The sequence below is a fragment of the Gigantopelta aegis genome, chromosome 3, assembly GCF_016097555.1.
Source record: "Gigantopelta aegis isolate Gae_Host chromosome 3, Gae_host_genome, whole genome shotgun sequence".
NCBI lineage: Eukaryota > Metazoa > Mollusca > Gastropoda > Neomphalida > Peltospiridae > Gigantopelta > Gigantopelta aegis.
In genome coordinates, this window is record NC_054701.1 from 1139542 (window position 1) to 1164814 (window position 25273).

Consider the following 25273-nt stretch of genomic DNA (forward strand, 5'->3'; position numbering starts at 1 on the left):
GCCTTCCTAGATACTAAAGGGCCCTCATTAAACAATTCACTTTCATTTCTAGACCCAACTGTTGTGACAGCCTTCCTAGATACTAAAGGGCCCTCATTAAACAATTCACTTTCATTTCTAGACCCAACTGTTGTGACAGCCTTCCTAGATACTAAAGGGCCCTCATTAAACAATTCAGCCTTCCTAGATACTAAAGGGGACCCAACATAGCCTTCCTAGATACTAAACCCAACTGTTGTAACAGCCTTCCTAGATACTAAAGGGCCCTCATTGAACAATTCACTTTCATTTCTAGACCCAACTGTTGTGACAGCCTTCCTAGATACTAAAGGGCCCTCATTGAACAATTCACTTTCATTTCTAGACCCAACTGTTGTGACAGCCTTCCTAGATACTAAAGGGCCCTCATTAAACAATTCACTTTCATTTCTAGACCCAACTGTTGTAACAGCCTTCCTAGATACTAAAGGGCCCTCATTAAACAATTCACTTTCATTTCTAGACCCAACTGTTGTAACAGCCTTCCTAGATACTAAAGGGCCCTCATTAAACAATTCACTTTCATTTCTAGACCCAACTGTTGTAACAGCCTTCCTAGATACTAAAGGGCCCTCATTAAACAATTCACTTTCATTTCTAGACCCAACTGTTGTGACAGCCTTCCTAGATACTAAAGGGCCCTCATTAAACAATTCACTTTCATTTCTAGACCCAACTGTTGTGACAGCCTTCCTAGATACTAAAGGGCCCTCATTAAACAATTCACTTTCATTTCTAGACCCAACTGTTGTGACAGCCTTCCTAGATACTAAAGGGCCCTCATTAAACAATTCACTTTCATTTCTAGACCCAACTGTTGTGACAGCCTTCCTAGATACTAAAGGGCCCTCATTAAACAATTCACTTTCATTTGTAGACCCAACTGTTGTGACAGCCTTCCTAGATACTAAAGGGCCCTCATTAAACAATTCACTTTCATTTCTAGACCCAACTGTTGTGACAGCCTTCCTAGATACTAAAGGGCCCTCATTAAACAATTCACTTTCATTTCTAGACCCAACTGTTGTGACAGCCTTCCTAGATACTAAAGGGCCCTCATTAAACAATTCACTTTCATTTCTAGACCCAACTGTTGTGACAGCCTTCCTAGATACTAAAGGGCCCTCATTAAACAATTCACTTTCATTTCTAGACCCAACTGTTGTAACAGCCTTCCTAGATACTAAAGGGCCCTCATTAAACAATTCACTTTCATTACTAGACCCAACTGTTGTAACAGCCTTCCTAGATACTAAAGGGCCCTCATTAAACAATTCACTTTCATTTCTAGACCCAACTGTTGTGTAATAGCCTTCCTAGATACTAAAGGGCCCTCATTAAACAATTCACTTTCATTTCCTAGATACTAAAGGGCCCTCATTAAACAATTCACTTTCATTTGTAGACCCAACTGTTGTAACAGCCTTCCTAGATACTAAAGGGCCCTCATTAAACAATTCACTTTCATTTCTAGACCCAACTGTTGTAATAGCCTTCCTAGATACTAAAGGGCCCTCATTAAACAATTCACTTTCATTTCTAGACCCAACTGTTGTAATAGCCTTCCTAGATACTAAAGGGCCCTCATTAAACAATTCACTTTCATTTCTAGACCCAACTGTTGTAACAGCCTTCCTAGATACTAAAGGGCCCTCATTAAACAATTCACTTTCATTTCTAGACCCAACTGTTGTAGCCTTCCTAGATACTAAAGGGCCCTCATTAAACAATTCACTTTCATTTCTAGACCCAACTGTTGTAACAGCCTTCCTAGATACTAAAGGGCCCTCATTAAACAATTCACTTTCATTTCTAGACCCAACTGTTGTAATAGCCTTCCTAGATACTAAAGGGCCCTCATTAAACAATTCACTTTCATTTCTAGACCCAACTGTTGTGACAGCCTAGCCTTCCTAGATACTAAAGGGCCCTCATTAAACAATTCACTTTCATTTCTAGACCCAACTGTTGTAACAGCCTTCCTAGATACTAAAGGGCCCTCATTAAACAATTCACTTTCATTTCTAGACCCAACTGTTGTGACAGCCTTCCTAGATACTAAAGGGCCCTCATTAAACAATTCACTTTCATTTCTAGACCCAACTGTTGTGACAGCCTTCCTAGATACTAAAGGGCCCTCATTAAACAATTCACTTTCATTTCTAGACCCAACTGTTGTGACAGCCTTCCTAGATACTAAAGGGCCCTCATTAAACAATTCACTTTCATTTCTAGACCCAACTGTTGTGACAGCCTTCCTAGATACTAAAGGGCCCTCATTAAACAATTCACTTTCATTTCTAGACCCAACTGTTGTGACAGCCTTCCTAGATACTAAAGGGCCCTCATTAAACAATTCACTTTCATTTCTAGACCCAACTGTTGTGACAGCCTTCCTAGATACTAAAGGGCCCAACTGTTGTCATTAAACAATTCACCTTCCTAGATACTAAAGGGACCCAACTGTTGTACTAAAGGGCCCTCAGCCTTCCTAAACAAGGGCCTTCCCTAAAGGGCCCAACTGTTGTAAAGCCTTCCTAGATACTAAAGGGCCCAACTGTTGTCATAGCCTTCCTAGATACTAAAGGGCCCAACTTTCAGCCTTCCTAGATACTAAAGGGCCCTCATTAAACAATTCACTTTCATTTCTAGACCCAAGACCCAACTGTTGTAACAGCCTTCCTAGATACTAAAGGGCCCTCACTGTTGTAACAGCCTTCCAGATTTAAACAATTCACTTTCATTTCTAGACCCAACTGTTGTAACAGCCTTCCTAGATACTAAAGGGCCCTCATTAAACAATTCACTTTCATTTCTAGACCCAACTGTTGTGACAGCCTTCCTAGATACTAAAGGGCCCTCATTAAACAACACTTTCATTTTAGACCCAACTTGTGACAGCCTTCCTAGATACTTCATTTCTAGACCCAACTGTTGTGACAGCCTTCCTAGATACTAAAGGGCCCTCATTCATTTCTAGACCCAACAATTCACTTTCATTTAAAGGGTAGACCCAACTGTTGTGACAGCCTTCCTAGATACTAAAGGGCCCTCATTAAACAATTCACTTTCATTTGTAGACCCAACTGTTGTGACAGCCTTCCTAGATACTAAAGGGCCCTCATTAAACAATTCACTTTCATTTCTAGACCCAACTGTTGTGACAGCCTTCCTAGATACTAAAGGGCCCTCATTAAACAATTCACTTTCATTTCTAGACCCAACTGTTGTGACAGCCTTCCTAGATACTAAAGGGCCCTCATTAAACAATTCACTTTCATTTCTAGACCCAACTGTTGTGACAGCCTTCCTAGATACTAAAGGGCCCTCATTAAACAATTCACTTTCATTTCTAGACCCAACTGTTGTGACAGCCTTCCTAGATACTAAAGGGCCCTCATTAAACAATTCACTTTCATTTCTAGACCCAACTGTTGTGACAGCCTTCCTAGATACTAAAGGGCCCTCATTGAACAATTCACTTTCATTTCTAGACCCAACTGTTGTGACAGCCTTCCTAGATACTAAAGGGCCCTCATTGAACAATTCACTTTCATTTGTAGACCCAACTGTTGTGACAGCCTTCCTAGATACTAAAGGGCCCTCATTGAACAATTCACTTTCATTTGTAGACCCAACTGTTGTGACAGCCTTCCTAGATACTAAAGGGCCCTCATTGAACAATTCACTTTCATTTGTAGACCCAACTGTTGTGACAGCCTTCCTAGATACTAAAGGGCCCTCATTGAACAATTCACTTTCATTTGTACACCCAACTGTTGTGACAGCCTTCCTAGATACTAAAGGGCCCTCATTGAACAATTCACTTTCATTTCTAGACCCAACTGTTGTGACAGCCTTCCTAGATACTAAAGGGCCCTCATTAAACAATTCACTTTCATTTCTAGACCCAACTGTTGTGACAGCCTTCCTAGATACTAAAGGGCCCTCATTAAACAATTCACTTTCATTTCTAGACCCAACTGTTGTGACAGCCTTCCTAGATACTAAAGGGCCCTCATTAAACAATTCACTTTCATTTCTAGACCCAACTGTTGTGACAGCCTTCCTAGATACTAAAGGGCCCAACTGTTGTAATAGCCTTCCTAGATACTAAAGGGCCCAACTGTTGTAATAGCCTTCCTAGATACTAAAGGGCCCAACTGTTGTAATAGCCTTCCTAGATACTAAAGGGCCCTCATTAAACAATTCACTTTCATTTCTAGACCCAACTGTTGTGACAGCCTTCCTAGATACTAAAGGGCCCAAATGTTGTAATAGCCTTCCTAGATACTAAAGGGCCCAACTGTTGTGACAGCCTTCCTAGATACTAAAGGGCCCAACTGTTGTGACAGCCTTCCTAGATACTAAAGGGCCCAACTGTTGTAATAGCCTTCCTAGATACTAAAGGGCCCAACTGTTGTAATAGCCTTCCTAGATACTAAAGGGCCCTCATTAAACAATTCACTTTCATTTGTAGACCCAACTGTTGTAATAGCCTTCCTAGATACTAAACGGCCCTCATTAAACAATTCACTTTCATTTGTAGACCCAACTGTTGTAATAGCCTTCCTAGATACTAAAGGGCCCAACTGTTGTAATAGCCTTCCTAGATACTAAAGGGCCCTCATTAAACAATTCACTTTCATTTGTAGACCCAACTGTTGTAATAGCCTTCGTAGATACTAAAGGGCCCAACTGTTGTAACAGCCTTCCTAGATACTAAAGGACCCAACTGTTGTGACAGCCTTCCTAGATACTAAAGGGCCCAACTGTTGTGACAGCCTTCCTAGATACTAAAGGGCCCAACTGTTGTAATAGCCTTCCTAGATACTAAAGGGCCCAACTGTTGTGACAGCCTTCCTAGATACTAAAGGGCCCAACTGTTGTGACAGCCTTCCTAGATACTAAAGGACCCAACTGTTGTAATAGCCTTCCTAGATACTAAAGGGCCCAACTGTTGTAATAGCCTTCCTAGATACTAAAGGGCCCAACTGTTGTGACAGCCTTCCTAGATACTAAAGGACCCAACTGTTGTAATAGCCTTCCTAGATACTAAAGGGCCCTCATTAAACAATTCACTTTCATTTGTAGACCCAACTGTTGTAATAGCCTTCCTAGATACTAAAGGGCCCAACTGTTGTAATAGCCTTCCTAGATACTAAAGGGCCCTCATTAAACAATTCACTTTCATTTCTAGACCCAACTGTTGTAACAGCCTTCCTAGATACTAAAGGGCCCAACTGTTGTAATAGCCTTCCTAGATACTAAAGGGCCCTCATTGAACAATTCACTTTCATTTGTAGACCCAACTGTTGTAATAGCCTTCCTAGATACTAAAGGGCCCTCATTAAACAATTCACTTTCATTTGTAGACCCAACTGTTGTAATAGCCTTCCTAGATACTAAAGGGCCCAACTGTTGTAATAGCCTTCCTAGATACTAAAGGGCCCTCATTAAACAATTCACTTTCATTTCTAGACCCAACTTTTGTAACAGCCTTCCTAGATACTAAAGGGCCCAACTGTTGTAATAGCCTTCCTAGATACTAAAGGGCCCAACTGTTGTAACAGCCTTCCTAGATACTAAAGGGCCCTCATTAAACAATTCACTTTCATTTCTAGACCCAACTGTTGTGACAGCCTTCCTAGATACTAAAGGGCCCTCATTAAACAATTCACTTTCATTTCTAGATCCAACTGTTGTGACAGCCTTCCTAGATACTAAAGGGCCCTCATTAAACAATTCACTTTCATTTCTAGACCCAACTGTTGTGACAGCCTTCCTAGATACTAAAGGGCCCTCATTGAACAATTCACTTTCATTTCTAGACCCAACTGTTGTGACAGCCTTCCTAGATACTAAAGGGCCCTCATTGAACAATTCACTTTCATTTGTAGACCCAACTGTTGTGACAGCCTTCCTAGATACTAAAAGGCCCTCATTGAACAATTCACTTTCATTTGTAGACCCAACTGTTGTGACAGCCTTCCTAGATACTAAAGGGCCCTCATTGAACAATTCACTTTCATTTGTAGACCCAACTGTTGTGACAGCCTTCCTAGATACTAAAGGGCCCTCATTGAACAATTCACTTTCATTTGTACACCCAACTGTTGTGACAGCCTTCCTAGATACTAAAGGGCCCTCATTGAACAATTCACTTTCATTTCTAGACCCAACTGTTGTGACAGCCTTCCTAGATACTAAAGGGCCCTCATTAAACAATTCACTTTCATTTCTAGACCCAACTGTTGTGACAGCCTTCCTAGATACTAAAGGGCCCAACTGTTGTAATAGCCTTCCTAGATACTAAAGGGCCCAACTGTTGTAATAGCCTTCCTAGATACTAAAGGGCCCAACTGTTGTAATAGCCTTCCTAGATACTAAAGGGCCCTCATTAAACAATTCACTTTCATTTCTAGACCCAACTGTTGTGACAGCCTTCCTAGATACTAAAGGGCCCAAATGTTGTAATAGCCTTCCTAGATACTAAAGGGCCCAACTGTTGTGACAGCCTTCCTAGATACTAAAGGGCCCAACTGTTGTGACAGCCTTCCTAGATACTAAAGGGCCCAACTGTTGTAATAGCCTTCCTAGATACTAAAGGGCCCAACTGTTGTAATAGCCTTCCTAGATACTAAAGGGCCCTCATTAAACAATTCACTTTCATTTGTAGACCCAACTGTTGTAATAGCCTTCCTAGATACTAAACGGCCCTCATTAAACAATTCATTTTCATTTGTAGACCCAACTGTTGTAATAGCCTTCCTAGATACTAAAGGGCCCAACTGTTGTAATAGCCTTCCTAGATACTAAAGGGCCCTCATTAAACAATTCACTTTCATTTCTAGACCCAACTGTTGTGACAGCCTTCCTAGATACTAAAGGGCCCAACTGTTGTAATAGCCTTCCTAGATACTAAAGGGCCCAACTGTTGTAACAGCCTTCCTAGATACTAAAGGACCCAACTGTTGTGACAGCCTTCCTAGATACTAAAGGGCCCAACTGTTGTGACAGCCTTCCTAGATACTAAAGGGCCCAACTGTTGTAATAGCCTTCCTAGATACTAAAGGGCCCAACTGTTGTGACAGCCTTCCTAGATACTAAAGGGCCCAACTGTTGTGACAGCCTTCCTAGATACTAAAGGACCCAACTGTTGTAATAGCCTTCCTAGATACTAAAGGGCCCAACTGTTGTAATAGCCTTCCTAGATACTAAAGGGCCCAACTGTTGTGACAGCCTTCCTAGATACTAAAGGACCCAACTGTTGTAATAGCCTTCCTAGATACTAAAGGGCCCTCATTAAACAATTCACTTTCATTTGTAGACCCAACTGTTGTAATAGCCTTCCTAGATACTAAAGGGCCCAACTGTTGTAATAGCCTTCCTAGATACTAAAGGGCCCTCATTAAACAATTCACTTTCATTTCTAGACCCAACTGTTGTAACAGCCTTCCTAGATACTAAAGGGCCCAACTGTTGTAATAGCCTTCCTAGATACTAAAGGGCCCTCATTGAACAATTCACTTTCATTTGTAGACCCAACTGTTGTAATAGCCTTCCTAGATACTAAAGGGCCCTCATTAAACAATTCACTTTCATTTGTAGACCCAACTGTTGTAATAGCCTTCCTAGATACTAAAGGGCCCAACTGTTGTAATAGCCTTCCTAGATACTAAAGGGCCCTCATTAAACAATTCACTTTCATTTCTAGACCCAACTTTTGTAACAGCCTTCCTAGATACTAAAGGGCCCAACTGTTGTAATAGCCTTCCTAGATACTAAAGGGCCCAACTGTTGTAACAGCCTTCCTAGATACTAAAGGGCCCTCATTAAACAATTCACTTTCATTTCTAGACCCAACTGTTGTAACAGCCTTCCTAGATACTAAAGGGCCCAACTGTTGTAACAGCCTTCCTAGATACTAAAGGGCCCAACTGTTGTAATAGCCTTCCTAGATACTAAAGGGCCCAACTGTTGTAATAGCCTTCCTAGATACTAAAGGGCCCTCATTAAACAATTCACTTTCATTTCTAGACCCAACTGTTGTGACAGCCTTCCTAGATACTAAAGGGCCCAACTGTTGTGACAGCCTTCCTAGATACTAAAGGGCCCAACTGTTGTAATAGCCTTCCTAGATACTAAAGGACCCAACTGTTGTAATAGCCTTCCTAGATACTAAAGGGCCCTCATTAAACAATTCACTTTCATTTCTAGACCCAACTGTTGTGACAGCCTTCCTAGATACTAAAGGGCCCAACTGTTGTAACAGCCTTCCTAGATACTAAAGGGCCCAACTGTTGTAATAGCCTTCCTAGATACTAAAGGGCCCAACTGTTGTAATAGCCTTCCTAGATACTAAAGGGCCCTCATTAAACAATTCACTTTCATTTCTAGACCCAACTGTTGTGACAGCCTTCCTAGATACTAAAGGGCCCAACTGTTGTGACAGCCTTCCTAGATACTAAAGGGCCCAACTGTTGTAATAGCCTTCCTAGATACTAAAGGGCCCAACTGTTGTAATAGCCTTCCTAGATACTAAAGGGCCCAACTGTTGTAATAGCCTTCCTAGATACTAAAGGGCCCAACTGTTGTGACAGCCTTCCTAGATACTAAAGGGCCCAACTGTTGTGACAGCCTTCCTAGATACTAAAGGACCCAACTGTTGTGACAGCCTTCCTAGATACTAAAGGGCCCAACTGTTGTGACAGCCTTCCTAGATACTAAAGGGCCCAACTGTTGTAATAGCCTTCCTAGATACTAAAGGGCCCAACTGTTGTAATAGCCTTCCTAGATACTAAAGGGCCCTCATTAAACAATTCACTGAGATGTTATTAAGCTTTCTTTTCCTTTATTTGTTTGGGCGGGACATAGTCCAGTGGTAAAACGCTCGCTTGATGTGCGGTTGGTGTGGGATCGATCCCCATTGGTGGGCCCATTGGGCTATTTCTTGTTCCAGTCAGTGTATCATGACTGGTATATCAAAAGCTATGGTATGTGCTATCCTGTTTGTGGGAAAGTGCATATAAAAGATCTCTTGCTGCATGAGGAAAGACATAGCAGGTTTCCTCTGATGACCACGAGTCATGACCAAATGTTTGACATCCAATAGCCAATGACTGATTAATCAATGTGCTCTACTGGTGTCGTTAAACAAAACAAACTTCTTCTTTTTCTTTATTTATTAATATATCATTTCAGATTTTGCTTACAGATATATTTTTTTTAAATTATGATAAATTATCCTTTCCCACATTATAAGGATCTTAAAAAAGCAATGCAACACTGTAAAAAATATTTTACAAAGTTTAACATAAATCAACAGGTTGTGGGTAAATCATGTATAAAATGATACATAAATATATCTACCCATGGTCTTGAAACTTCTTAATGTCATCGGAAATACTCGAACCTCCAATACAAAGAATGGAAGTGAACTGGGTAAAATTTGTCAAGAAGTGGTCAACAACTTCCGAGATCTGAAACGCCAACTCTCTTGTTGGAGTCAAGATCACTGCACCAATCTGAAATATGAAATAACAGGCATATTACAAGTGGTCCAGGTAGCAAATGCAGGTATTCCATGGACTAATTTGTAAACCAAGTTAGTAATTCAATGTGCAGTGTTATCGTTATCTCTAAAAGTAAGAGACTGTTTGAGAATAGCTACTGGCACAGTGAGATGTATAGTAGTATATATAAAAAATAGATGCCAGTGACCAGTGTATTATCCCAGCACTTGCCACTGCATATTTAAAGCAGACGTATTTTATATCATACTGCATGACCGATAAATAACAACACACAAACATGAAAACACTGTGGCCTCAATATATATTTCATTTTAATGGTGTCATAGGAACAGTCACAGCCTTGTCAAATCTTCCTATTGCCTTGGCCTTGTGTAGAGATGTGATTTTGTCACTAACCACCACAAAAGAGCACTTCAATTCAAATTATGTCATTGTTTTAGCCATTACTTAAATCTTTGTTTTAAGTGAACACTCGTCTATTGGTGAGAACATTGTGTATTATTTATCATAACGCGCCAATGACACAAGTGTGTTATTCATTTAGAGACGTGATTGGCTGTTCCTACATGTAGGTGGTGATCCTGTCACCACTGCTATACCATCTAATGAAATGAGCACAGTCGAAATTGATTGCTCTGTGATGTACAAATTAACCTGAAACTGACTGCATAGGTTAACTACATTCACAAAATACAGTAAATATGATTTAGTTGAAAAAGAAATAAAATCCGCTTATTTGGATGTGCCTCATGCAAAAATATATATATTCAAATAAACAGCATATACAATAAACCGAAGTTACGATTTTGACATACGATATACCCAATTAGAACCTCTTCATGATTTATGCAAACCCAATTTTGATTCTCCCAATTGGAGCCTCTTGACATGTGCAATTTTCATCGGAAACAGGTATGTATTTTGTGTTAATAAAATACTGATTCAAAGTTCCATATTGTGACTTCCGTTATCATTATCAAGTTTGTTTACAAACAAAATAAATACAAAAGGCAACAATTAATGCCATTTGTAGCGCCTAGACTTAGAACTGACTTGACTTGCGAAAGTCGTCCATATTTATTATGTGTTTGAACCCTTGTATGTACCCGTACTTCAGCCAAGGTAGTTCCAGTGGGTTTCCAATTTTGGCTATTTACGTAAATTTCAGAGAAAAAAAGTCAATTCTCTATTAACGTGGTGATCGGTAAATGTTTTCTTTGTATCAAAATGTGAATCAAAATAAAATGTTTGTTAAAGTTAATCCAGGTTACAAATGAACACAATTATCATGATGTCGGCCGTTCTTATTGTATTGTGTGATATTACCCGAGAACTTCCGGTATTGACCCATTTGAAACAACTCTGCCATCTGATTCGTACTCACACTTTGGCCCAGTTTGTTTTAACTGCAGACAAATAGTTTTATTTTATATATGGTAAAAATTATTTTAAAATTTTAAGGAAAGAATCTCAGGCTAGTGATAATATCTGTAGGCTAATGTATTTTTATATTTACTAACCTGACTGACTATTTTTTGTTTTGTTTTCTTTGGTGTTTTGGGGGGTTTTTTTAATCGACCCATAAGGCTGGAACATGATAGTTCTACAAACTGTCCTTTTTTATTTTTGCAAAGTTTTCTTATTGCCAAACCAAATTTCATTAAAATTTCAATAAAAAACGAAATCAACAACCGAAAACTCTACTCTTTTGTCCAAACCGAAACTGAAACCGGAAACCAAAGCCAAATTTCATAACCGCACATCACTATATAAGATTAAGGGATGCCTGCTTACGAAACACACGTGGCCACAGACAAGGCGGTAAAGGCCGGCTTTGAACATTGATTGTCCCCCATTGTCTCAGTCATTGGGTCACATTTGAGATGAATCTCTCAGTTACTGAATTAATTAGTGTAATTAGAAAATGTATTGATTAATACCTAGTCATCCGAAATCAATTAAGAAACAAGAAAACAAGTTTATTATAAGTCTTTATTTTATTTTAACAATGAAATTAAATCAAATTAATAAAAGTATTTATTTCAGCACGTAGGATAGTTCAGTATTACGTACGACCATAAATTTTTGGAAAACGCATCAAGTAGATCGGTCCATTACACAAAGTTTCTTATGTTTTACATGCAGCTGTCACTCGACAAAGAAAATTTATATTCAAATATAAAATTAAAAAAACATTAAAAAATACAACCAATTAACCGCCGTCGTGGTTAGGCCATCAGTCTACAGGCTGGTAGGTACTGGGTTCAGATCCCAGTTGAGGCATGGGATATTTAATCCAGATACAGACTCCAAACCCCGAATGAGTGCTCTGCAAGGCTCAATGGGTAGGTGTAAACCACTTGCACCGACCAGTGATCCATAACTGGTTCAACAAAGGCCATGGTTTGTGCTATCCTGCCTGTGGGAAGTGCAACTAAAAGATCCCTTGCTGCTAATCGGAAAGAGTAACCCATGTAGTGGGGACAGTGGGTTTCCTCTCAAAATCTGTGTAGTCCTTAACCATATGTCTGACGCCATATAACCGTAGATAAAACATTTCTTTCTTCTTTTTTTCCCCAATTAACTGTTGAATTTTTGTATTGTCATAATGGCAAATTGTTCTATCAGGACAAACATATTTAAATATCCGAAATATACAATAATCTGATATCCAAATATGTGGATCTGACTGTATTTTAAACATGGTTTTTTTAGGATAAGTAAGGAATAACTTATTACATTCATATCCATTAGATACAGGGCAATTCCGTGGTCAAGTAAACCAATATGTCATTTTTAGAAACTCATTCAAGTAAGACAAGTTTGGTATCATTTGAAAGGTTATTATCTCTAGTGTCAAATATTACATTAATCCTTTCTCAGTAGATGTGTTTTAGTCACTTATAATGCAACTAATGCACCAACCATGAATGCAGCAATATTTTACGAAAAATTCTATTAACACATTTATCAGCATATTTTTTATACATAAGTGAGTAGAAATAAAAATCTTTACACATGTCCTTTGTTAATTGACATAATATATAAAAGACAAATTTATATTTCAAGCAGACTTTTATCCATAATATTTACATGTTACTCGTGTGTACGTCCGACACCAAAATATAAAAAAAATTAATCTCCACTTCTGCTAACTGGTTGTAAAATGTTACTGAGATGCAATGTTTATTTTATATGGTTGATTAAAAAATATAAAAACAATTACTGAATATGTAACAATTGGCATGCTACTGTGGTGCTGTTATAGTGTACGTCCGACACCATAAAGCATGTTTATTTTTTCCAATTTTGAAGCAAAGTATTGATATTTATGCAATGCCAGTATGATTTTATGAGACATCTTTTATGACTAGAGACAATTATGAATACCAGTATTATTTTTTTTTAACCGTATAAGTGGATTAAGAGGCATTTATCAAAGTGTGCAAATGGCAGCTTCCCCCCAAAAGTCTTGATTATGTTTTAAAAGGTAAAAATTATACTTTCAGCTAACTGTTCATCTCCATAACAAAATAACAAACCCAGTATTTGCATTTACTGCCAGAATTATACAAATTGGAACATTTGTAAAGGATCACAACTAACATGATAAATGTGACGTCACATTTGAGGAAACCACTTTTACATTCATTGGCAGCACTTTACTATTTTGAAATTTTCTAGTTAATTTTACAGAGATTATGTGTGGAATCAATAAATATAAAGTTATTTATCACAAATAAATGCAAAAATATTAAAATATATCTCTTGCACCTTATTCACATCCCTAGTCACTGGGGGCTGCCACAGCTACAGTTACCCCATCTTATATGCCTTTAATTTTAGAATAATGAAATTTTTCTGTGGAGATGTCACCTCATAGTCATACATGTAGCTAGTGGCAATTTTTCTTGTGTCACTTGTCATTTGTAGGTGTACACTAGTCACAAGGTGGCCACTTTGCCCCCCACCCCACCCCACCCCATCATAGGTGTTATCTTGAATTTTTGAATGGTGTTCATCTTAATTTGCACTGAACTAGTTAAGTTTACGGCTAATATTTAAGAATTCTTTAAAAACAAAGACAGAAAAAACATGACCCCACCCCCTGAACCCCCATCCTGTGATGCACATGGTAACTGTTTTTCATTTTCTTCAAACAAAAATAATAAATCCTAGCTCAAACTGTGTTTTTGTTTTTAATATCATCTTGTTTGTTAATTATAATGACTGTTTTACAAAACTTGTAAAGTTGTATTTCACACGAATACGTCCGACACCAAAAAAATGTACGTCTGACACCAAGCATGTTTATCTCTATTGTTTTAGTGTGTGATTAAAACACAAACTCTATAGGAATAGGACACAATATTTCTAATATGCCCTCACATCACAGAGAATTAGACATAACCATGTGTGGGTGAAAAATTGCAGTTTGTGTGCATATGTCTGACACCATGCATATTTCCCCCTGTACACCTAAAGCGACATAAGGATGGAATAAAGTTTATATATAATAATGGTGCCCTAGTTGGTTCTTACAATGTATAACAATAAAAAGTTGTGGAACTTTTTGTACATTTATGTAATACTTGGCTGAAGTGTCTGAAATGTATGTCCGACACCACGGAATTGCCCTACAATTTATTTTACAACTTGTTTAAAAACATATCCAACTTGCTTCAATTCACTAGATTTATAAATGGTATCGAACACCCACTTATGTCGTATTCTTACTGTCTATATATTCAAAATTTCAGTGACTGTTTACACTTGATGATGGCAAAATGAAAGTCTCTACCAGACGATAAATGACAAGCCGCCCACCTCGTGTTTCCTGATTGGGATCTCGCGCCTCTGTAACATCTCGAGTAGTGGAATGACAAATGCGAGTGTCTTCCCGCTGCCAGTCACTGCCTCCACCGCAACATCCTTGTTACTCATAAACTGAGGGATACACGCACACTGCAATAGAAACATGTCACTATGTTACTCATTGAGAACTCAGAGCATATCTCCCAGAAAATATGTGACCCTTTAGACAATCAAATACAAACATTTTACTTATGGGCTAAAGTTATAACATGTGTCAAAACATCCAAGAAATGTTTATCCGGACGGTATATCATAAATGTCTTTTGTGAAACCTTTTGCTATCATAGGCCTTAAAATAAATGTAATAAATAGTAAACATTGTTTTCCTGTCAAGGTGGAGGGGCTTCACTACCATCGAATCCATATTATTGAGTCGCCTAAGACATGACAAGATACTGCAGATTTAGGACATTCTCACGCAATGAAGCACTTACGGGTTGACAGTTCACCTTGATATTGCATTCAGTAATATTTGAAAATATATTTAAATCTGGACACAAAATAACATTATTTATAAAATCAAGATAATTTCTAACCAAGAAAATGACCTGTTTTATGTGATTATATTCCAAATAATTAAGGTGAATCGAATACCTGAACAGGAGTCATTTTGTGAAATCCAAGCTGATCTACAGAAGTCAGAGATTTCTCACTCAGTAGTGTCGGCAAGTTCTTCCAGGTTTCATCCATTTTGCTATTTTTAAATTCTTCACAGTAAATGTCTGAAGAAAAATTGTTAAAACAAATTTTAAATCTTTCAGACACTAGAACACAGATTAACGACTGAACAAAACCAGTGGGTCTGCTGCAATTTGTTTTCTATACATATACAGGGCTTCTAGCATTTGTATAACATCCACTAGCCATGGGATCGTTGGTTTTCTATACATATATAGGGCTTCTAGCATTTGTATAACATCCACTAGCCATGGGATCGTTGGTTTTCTATACATATACAGGGCTTCTAGCATTTGTATAACATCCACTAGCCATGGGATCGTTGGTTTTCTATACATATATAGGGCTTCTAGCATTTGTATAACATCCACTAGCCATGGGATCGTTGGTTTTCTATACATATACAGGGCTTCTAGCATTTGTATAACATCCACTAGCCATGGGATCGTTGGTTTTCTATACATATATAGGGCTTCTAGCATTTGTATAACATCCACTAGCCATGGGATCGTTGGTTTTCTATACATATACAGGGCTTCTAGCATTTGTATAACATCCACTAGCCATGGGATCGTTGGTTTTCTATACATATATAGGGCTTCTAGCATTTGTATAACATCCACTAGCCATGGGATCGTTGGTTTTCTATACATATACAGGGCTTCTAGCATTTGTATAACATCCACTAGCCATGGGATCGTTGGTTTTCTATACATATATAGGGCTTCTAGCATTTGTATAACATCCACTAGCCATGGGATCGTTGGTTTTCTATACATATACAGGGCTTCTAGCATTTGTATAACATCCACTAGCCATGGGATCGTTGGTTTTCTATACATATATAGGGCTTCTAGCATTTGTATAACATCCACTAGCCATGGGATCGTTGGTTTTCTATACATATACAGGGCTTCTAGCATTTGTATAACATCCACTAGCCATGGGATCGTTGGTTTTCTATACATATATAGGGCTTCTAGCATTTGTATAACATCCACTAGCCATGGGATCGTTGGTTTTCTATACATATACAGGGCTTCTAGCATTTGTATAACATCCACTAGCCATGGGATCGTTGGTTTTCTATACATATATAGGGCTTCTAGCATTTGTATAACATCCACTAGCCATGGGATCGTTGGTTTTCTATACATATACAGGGCTTCTAGCATTTGTATAACATCCACTAGCCATGGGATCGTTGGTTTTCTATACATATATAGGGCTTCTAGCATTTGTATAACATCCACTAGCCATGGGATCGTTGGTTTTCTATACATATACAGGGCTTCTAGCATTTGTATAACATCCACTAGCCATGGGATCGTTGGTTTTCTATACATATATAGGGCTTCTAGCATTTGTATAACATCCACTAGCCATGGGATCGTTGGTTTTCTATACATATACAGGGCTTCTAGCATTTGTATAACATCCACTAGCCATGGGATCGTTGGTTTTCTATACATATATAGGGCTTCTAGCATTTGTATAACATCCACTAGCCATGGGATCGTTGGTTTTCTATACATATATAGGGCTTCTAGCATTTGTATAACATCCACTAGCCATGGGATCGTTGGTTTTCTATACATATATAGGGCTTCTAGCATTTGTATAACATCCACTAGCCATGGGATCGTTGGTTTTCTATACATATATAGGGCTTCTAGCATTTGTATAACATCCACTAGCCATGGGATCGTTGGTTTTCTATACATATATAGGGCTTCTAGCATTTGTATAACATCCACTAGCCATGGGATCGTTGGTTTTCTATACATATACAGGGCTTCTAGCATTTGTATAACATCCACTAGCCATGGGATCGTTGGTTTTCTATACATATACAGGGCTTCTAGCATTTGCATAACATCCACTAGCCATGGGATCGTTGGTTTTCTATACATATACAGGGCTTCTAGCATTTGTATAACATCCACTAGCCATGGGATCGTTGATTTTTAAGATTTACTAGCCATGATTAAAAATTCACTAGCCCAACTTTACTTTAAGTTAATACAATTTTACTAAATAATAGTAATAATCGGATATGTCACCTAAAGAGGGAGATGGAGCTTAAAAACACTAACATTGGGGTGTGGGCAGGATATTCATATTTACAAAATAGAAATTGCAACATTTGACAAAATATTTTCACTAGCCATCAGGCAAGGCAATAGTAGTTATTTACTAGCCCAGCAATGAATATCACCAACCATCGGAGTGGGGATTTTATAATGTAGATATTTCTAGTGAACTGAAAATTGATTAGCAACTACTGTTTAATGTTTTAAATTTGTGCAGCGATCTCTAAAACTTGTTAACTTTACACTTACAGTTTCTGAATCCCAGTTTTTTTCCTCATGCACGACTATTGATCACTCCAATATATATATATCCATATACAGGGCTAGAAAAAAAATAAAATCTATATGCACCAGGTGCATGCTGAAAAAAAAGTTACATGCACCATTAAAATTCTGCATGCACCAAAAATAAGCAACTTCGTTTGTTTTTTTATACGAAGCTATTCGGAATTATTCGGCAATACCTATATTTATTTATTAACAGTACCGGAACGTTATACAACTGCGTTTATTACGGATTCTTGATCAAATTTGAAAATTTCACCCAACGTAAACGCCTTACAGAAATCTATAATAGGCCTATTACAAAAACGTACGAATATTTGTGTTTTGTATTAAGCAAGTTATCAACTTTTTTACGCAATACACAGTACTTGAAAAATATTAGCATGCACCGCGTGCACCCAGTTTTAAAAGTTACATGCACACGCAAAAATCAGCATACACCGGTGCATGTACTAACACTGCATTTCGAGCCCTGATATAGTATTGACTCCCACCCCACCCTAGTTTGGCCCCATACAAAATAATTTGGTTTAAACTATTTACTTTCTGTAATAATAAACAGTTTTGGGATTGGCCAACAGGCATCAGCCTATATTTCAGCCTTTTCCAGCATTTAATAAATATATTACACGTCTAGTCAGCATCAGCATGACATAGTTTCTCATGCATTTTTAACATTCTTAGAGAAAAGGAGAAAAGCTAAAGAATAGTTAACGTAATTCGGGTGGCCCTTGTATGTATGATTATAAACTAAAACAATTACGGTTTTGGCTCATTGTATTTTAACATAATGCTAACACTTGCGAAACAGTTATTTTCATTTAGATCACACTTATTGCGTGCAACATGTGGTTACACCAATCTCATGGTTCTGTGTACATAGACCAACATGACGTTTGGACGTAACACATCTTGGGAAAACGGTCATAGCAGGTGCTTGGTTATTTATTATCATTCCGCCTACTACAACAAATATGCTGTTTCATCCATCAAGAATCAATAAAAATTAATTCTAATATATTATGTCCGACACAGTTAAACTACATCACAATATATTATCATTATTGCATTTCTAAAAAGACCGATTAGGACACTTTTGTTACGCGGAATAATGCTATACTTGTGGCGTTGTGATCAGGCACGAATTGGTTGACTACCAGTATCAGACGATAAGCGAGTGCAAAGTTGTTACCTGATTTCCGGAATGTAACCTTGAAGTGTAAAACTAGTGGTGTTTATAATAATAAGATATATTGAAACTGTTATCTGCACTAAGTAAAACTAGTAAACGTGTAAGATAAGTCTTTATATGGCTCGTTTGGTGGCAGTTTGTCGATCGGACGAGTACAAGTTCGAAAGACGTCAAATTCCTTTGACTGTTGAATCCCTGACTGTAAGTTGTTGTGTATATAATTATTAAAGGATTATTTTTATTGTAATAGGAGATGTTATTCAGTATTGTTCTCTGTAACATATGGCAATGTGCATTACTCCAAAAGTTTCGATACTGCAACAAGTTGCGGCAAATTCCAACATGAGGAGATAACTCTAAATGGAACGTAGAATGACGTTTAACCGGATTTTACAGTTTGTTTAAATGTGAAAAAATAGCAATACAAAAGATGAATAAAGAGCATCCAACAATATATAAGCCTATCAACCTTTATTTTTTAAGAATATATTCATGACAGTTGGTTAAATACAGCATAGCCCTGATCCCATAGCCCAGATTTCAGGCCCTACTTGCTGCCTCAAATGTAAGGTTTTGGTGGGCAATATAATAAGTTTAATATAGATATTTGATGCACTGTCATTTGGCTTGTACACAATAATTTGAATAAATATATTTTACTGTAATGTCATGTCCATATCCATATTTCAAACAAGCTCTGACTGTAGATCTAAAGATTTCAGACATTTACAAGAATATTCAATGGATCAAATCAAATCAGTTTATTCATAAATATATGAACAGTATAAATGAGTTGTGTGATGTTTTGTGGTACATAAATTAAAAAAATTATAATACGAGGCTTTCCAGTCAATTCGTCCACTGGACAATTCGTCCACCGGGCGATTTGTCCACTCACCTCGGACAATTCGTCCACTCGTTGACTGCATTTTTTTCAAACATATTAATAGTTATTTCTTTGACATTGTAATCGTTTCTTAACATTATTTTGTGTATACTATAACCAAAAAAGTAAAATAGAGTTTGAATTCAACTTTACTATCCAGTTTTTATTAACTGTTTGTATTCATTATCATGCGGATGATTCGTCCACGGACGATTCGTCCACTCGCTCGTACACAATGTGGTAAATAGGTAATGCAAGCCTCCGCGTCGGAATACTTTATTACCCCCCCCTCCCGTCATGTTGTCCTTCAATGGCGTAAATTCTATCCACTGTACCCTCCCTCGTCACGTTATGCCTAATAACCTCGAAATAAAATAAAAACGTGTTGTCTTCAATTCCAATTTAATTAAATGTACATTAAAAAACAATTCAACAAACCATAGTTTGACACCCAATAGCCGATGTATTTTTCGTGCTGGGGTGTCGTTAAACATTCATTCATTCATTCATTCATTCCGTCAATACAGGTAGTTAGCGGTGCAGCTTTGAAATAAGGCCTGTTGTTTTAGACGCTACTGGATCCAACTTGGTGAAACAAGCTTAAGCAGTAATGAGCCTGCACTGCTAATTACGATATCACAATAGAGTACACCAGTACACTTAATTGGTAAAGCAAACAGAAACCAAACAAGTTGAAAGGGAAAACATCCTACGACACTCGCTCAGTACATTATCTCACATGTCACGATGTGGTAAATAGGTGATTCAAGCCTCCGCGTCGGAAGACTTTATTACCCCCCTCACACACACACACACACACACACACACCCCATGTCATGTTCTCCTTCAATGGCGTAAATCACATGTTATCCCCATATGCCTAATAACCTCGAAATAAAATTAAAATGTGTTGTCTTCAATTCCAATTTAATTAAATGAACATTAAAAAAAAATTCAACAAAACAACAAATGTCATTCAAATATCCATTCAAATATAAAAATTCAAAAATATGGGGTAATAATGGACGAAATAAAAACCCAGTGGACGAATCGTCCGGTACTGATTTTTTGTAGTGGACGAATCGTCTCGAGTTCCTCAGTGGACGAATTGTCCAGTGGACGAATCGACTGCATCCCAACACAAGTTGTTATCCAGTATGGTTCTTTGTAATTAAAGGGCAATGTTCGAGATTAAAAAATTTGGGGCAGTATCCCAGCTGGATACTAACATTTCAAAATCTGGTATCCAACCTGAGAATTTAGTACCTCACTTTTAGATATGGTTACCTGACATTCAAATATAGAAAGCAAGCCAATTTTAATTTTAATATAAATAAAACAAAAGGCTGTATTGGTTGAAAACATTTTATAACATTTGGCTCCTTGCCTCTTCAGTGTTTTTATCAACTTTGGAATTACTAGGCCTAATTAAGGAAAACTTAGACTGGAAAGAAACATCCCAACAAAAATACTAGTGGCTTAGCAGTTCGCAGTCTTTTGCTATGCCGCTATTGCTCCAGTGTAGCATTAGACTGTATGAACTCGAAAATGTTGTTACTTAACTTCATCCGTAAATGACGACTTGCGTTGTTTCAACAAAAAATAAACACTCAGGATTAAAAAACACAACATTATATAGTATCCCAGCGGGATGCTGGATTCTTGAAGTCTGGTATCCAAAATTAAAATCTGGTATCCCCGGGATATTGGGATACCGTTAATCTCGAACACTGAAGGCGCAGGACATAGCGATCGGTCTAGTATCAATGACCGTTGGTAGGCCTGGCCCATTGGGTTATTTCTTGTTCTAACCAGTGCACAATGACTGGTATATCAAACAAACAAAATTTCAGTAGCAGTTTTGCATTAAAAGTTTTTCAGTGTTCTAAAATGGGAAGTATTGTGCACCAATTTATTGTTATTGTAAGGTGATGCAAAGTGACATCATTCATTTCAAATTCAAAAACATTATATTATTACCAATTCTTATGGTTTGACGCAATTTCTGGATTTGCTCAAGGTTTTCTGAATAACCTATGTTTTTTCATTGAGAACATCACATGCAGTTCCATTATCGGCCGAGATGAATCGAATGTCTCCTGTTTTGTAGTTTGATCATTTGTTCTTGTGTTTTCTTTTGTTGATTTAATATTTTTATTATACTTGTGTCAAACATTTATTAACCCATGTATTGTAACATAATACACGGTTGCTCTGATAACAAAATATTGCCATGTAGGCCTCGATCAATTTTGGGGTATTGTAAGTGTGCACAGGGCCTGCAGAGTGTATTTAAAGTAGGGGTGGGGGCACTATAAGTGCAATGTATTTGAAGGTCCAAATCTGTTACAGGGTTCGGGGGCATGTTTCAGCGAGAGAAAAAAAAATTCAGGTCTTAAAATACAGCATTTCAAAACTTCTGGGCACAGTAACGGAAAAGGGGGGAGAGACGTGGCCCCCGCTCCGAGGCCCCTGCTATGGGTGTTGGCGATTGGAGTCACACAGTGTAGAAACTTCTAGAAAGTTGCACATGCAGAAATTTACCAAGTGCTGTAAATGTTATCCTAGAAAGAATTGCTGATGGTACACCAAATTGAATCTCTGTTTCAAAAAAAAAGGTCTGACCCTCTTCTCTTCAATGTAGACAACTTGTACCTTTTGTAAGTGCAGTTATTTCACTTCTTTGTTTTAATCACATGCCTTCAATAACTTGAACTTTACTTTAAGATAGATACATCTAACAACACCTCGCAGATTGTTTTCCCCATCTGGACACTGAGAGCAATTGCTTTCCTACATAATTTCACGAGCAATTTATTGCTCACAATCGATTTTCAAACCATAAGCACTGTTATTACTATGTTTCATCACATTGAAAACAAAAGGTAGACCTACTTATTTTCACCCCAATCAAAATAGTTTTGAGTTCCACACTAACAAGACAACGTTGTTTAGACATTGGTATGTTTTTATGTTTCATAATTAGACAAAATATTAACAGATTTTTAAGCTTTTTATCTGATTTCAGCTTTTTTGTGGGTGTAAATTGGATCCGAAGTGCTGACAAATAACCTTTATTTAGACATATGACAAAGGCTTCAGCTTTTTAAAGATTGATAATTTTTTTGCTTTTATTTCTACATGGGTATGACATTCTGCCTCCCAACTGGATGGTATGGTAGACAATACAATCACACTAATGCTGGTTTTATTTGCATATCACTGAATCTTTTTGGGATATTTGTTCATCTTTCAGATTGTGATTCGGTTCATTGAAAACAGCGCTGACTGATATGTATCAAACTGCAATAATTAATACTAAATGTTTTTTCTTGTTTTTGTTTCTTCAGATGGTGATACAGTTCAATGAAAAGTGTATTGACTGTGAATATGTGTGTGGAATCAAACAGAAGGAACTGGAACATTTCGTGCAGAGGTTTGACATTCTTACCAAGGATGAACTCGCAGTGGCACTGATGGTGACCAGCAAAGACATCATGAACCAGCTGACTCACATGGTCACTTGTGTGGGCTGCAGAAGAAGGTGCTGTCACGTTTACTATGTATTTTAGATGGATTCCCTTTTAATCTTTATAGTAAAATTGTGTATTTTGCAATTCACACTCTTTTCAAAAACTGTGATAGACATGTCTCTGTTAATGTGTTTATCTTGTCTTTAAATACACGTATAGATTGCAGCCCTTGCAGTGTTTAATGTGTGTTTGTCTCGTCTTTAAATACACGTATAGATTGCAGCCCTTGCGGTGTTTAATGTGTTTGTCTCGTCTTTAAATACACGTATAGATTGCAGCCCTTGCGGTTTTTAATGTGTGTTTGTCTCGTCTTTAAATACACGTATAGATTGCAGCCCTTGCGGTTTTTAATGTGTGTTTGTCTCGTCTTTAAATACACGTATAGATTGCAGCCCTTGTGGTGTTTAATGTGTTTGTCTCGTCTTTAAATACACGTATAGATTGCAGCCCTTGCGGTGTTTAATGTGTTTGTCTCGTCTTTAAATACACGTATAGATTGCAGCCCTTGCGGTTTTTTGAACCTTTAGACTACTGGATTAATTTTTAACAAAAACCACGTTGAGTGGGTACAAGTTTATAATTTTTACTCACATATATTCACTTAAATGTTTCATAAATACATGAAATAAAGTTCATATATGAATCGGTAAGTATTATTTTCGTGTCTTTTTTTGTAATTTTTATTATTTTAGATCGGCTAATGGTGATTAAAATTAGGCAAAAAATCGAAAAAGTTGCGTTTACTTTCGGGCATTTGTGGCCAGCTGTCCAGTATTTATGTCCATTATTCCCGATAACAGTGGTTTTCTGACCAGAATTTTTTTTAAAACCCGAACTACGATTCATATTGCAATATTTGGTAATTTTCGTTGTTGGTAAAACGATCAAATTTATTATCAAATTAGCTGTTACAATCAGCTATCGATCCCTGAAAATTACCGCGACGTGCCGCCATTGTTGTCAAGCGAAAATACTTGCCGAAAACCACTTTTTGAACTCAAAATTTCAAGGTATTTTCAATTGAAAAAATCAAAACAAAAACCACCATTTTGAAAAAAAATCTTTTTTCTTTAATTATATTTCCGTTTCCGGTGAGTGTCGTGTGCAAAACGGCGGGAAATATGAATTGGGGGAATGCACTGTATACAGTATATCGACTGACGTGACGTCGGGCGAGATATCTCGCCTGCAGTAGTCAGAAGGTTAATGTGTTTATCTCGTCTTTAAATACACGTATAGATTGCAGCCCTTTATCTCGTCTTTAAATATACGTATAGATTGCAGCCCTTGCGGTTGTCTCGTCTTTAAATACACGTATAGATTGCAGCCCTTGCGGTTTTTAATGTGTTTGTCTCGTCTTTAAATACACGTATAGATTGCAGCCCTTGCGGTTTTTAATGTGTTTGTCTCGTCTTTAAATACACGTATAGATTGCAGCCCTTGCGGTTTTTAATGTGTGTTTTGTTCAACGACCACTAGAGAACATTGGTTTATTAATCATCGGCTATTGGATGTCAAACATTTGGTAATTTTGACAGTCTCAGAGAGGAAACCTATTACATTTTTTTATTAGTAGCAAGGGATCTTTTATATGCACCATCCCACAGACAGGATGGCACATACCACATCCTTTGATATACCAGTCACCCTTGCAGTTTGTGTCTCTTTTCAGAAGTGCCAATTCAAAAGCTAAAATAAAACTGATTAACATCAGCAGTATTGTTTTGTTAACACATCTTTAGTGAAGATATTTAAAATAAAAATGTTGTAAGGAAAATATATGTTAGCTGAATCAAACTAGTTTTTCCTCAGTAATTTTTTGTTAAAAAAAACAAAAACAAGTTAGATTTTATTGATTTTATTTTCAGTGTTGAACGTCTCTTCAGTCAGTTGGTTGAGTCAAGACATCCCGCCCTGGAACCGCTGTTAATAACAAGTCGAGCCGAATTATCCCTCAAACATGAATACCTGTTTGATCCACGGGCACTCTATGCACTTTTTTATATTCATGGGTACGTTTGTTAATTTTTCTTATTTTACATTTTTTCTCATTTTAACTTTCAACTGAAAGCATAATGTAGGAAATGTCTTACCTCCAAACTGAAGTATGTTGGTTAATATGATTAGCAATTCTTCACTGAACAGACAATATTCCA

At 37.5% G+C, this 25273-nt stretch overlaps 2 protein-coding genes across 5 annotated transcripts in view; one reads left to right on the plus strand and one right to left on the minus strand.

Moving 5' to 3' along the window:
- The window catches only part of LOC121367345 (ATP-dependent RNA helicase DDX55-like), a 43015-nt gene extending 24474 nt beyond the window's left edge, over positions 1–18541 (minus strand). Inside the window, exons 1-5 of one of the 4 annotated variants that reach the window (XM_041491454.1) lie at positions 18305–18541; positions 17471–17544; positions 15045–15172; positions 14403–14540; positions 9412–9566 (exon numbers count right to left, since the gene is read on the minus strand). In XM_041491454.1, the coding sequence (XP_041347388.1) occupies positions 9412–9566; positions 14403–14540; positions 15045–15140 (389 nt within the window). In that variant the 5' untranslated portion in view covers positions 15141–15172; positions 17471–17544; positions 18305–18541. Of the gene's footprint in view, positions 1–9411; positions 9567–14402; positions 14541–15044; positions 15173–17470; positions 17545–18269 lie in introns of all 4 variants that reach the window. The other 3 variants (XM_041491453.1, XM_041491455.1, XM_041491452.1) reach the window with 3 other exon arrangements.
- Positions 18542–18676: 135 nt separating this feature from the next.
- Positions 18677–25273, plus strand: part of LOC121367347 (gametogenetin-binding protein 2-like) — a 37612-nt gene continuing 31015 nt past the window's right edge. The window contains exons 1-3 of the mRNA XM_041491457.1: positions 18677–18899; positions 22935–23128; positions 24986–25129. Coding sequence (XP_041347391.1) covers positions 18816–18899; positions 22935–23128; positions 24986–25129 — 422 coding nt within the window. The 5' untranslated portion in view covers positions 18677–18815. The remainder of the gene's footprint in view (positions 18900–22934; positions 23129–24985; positions 25130–25273) is intronic.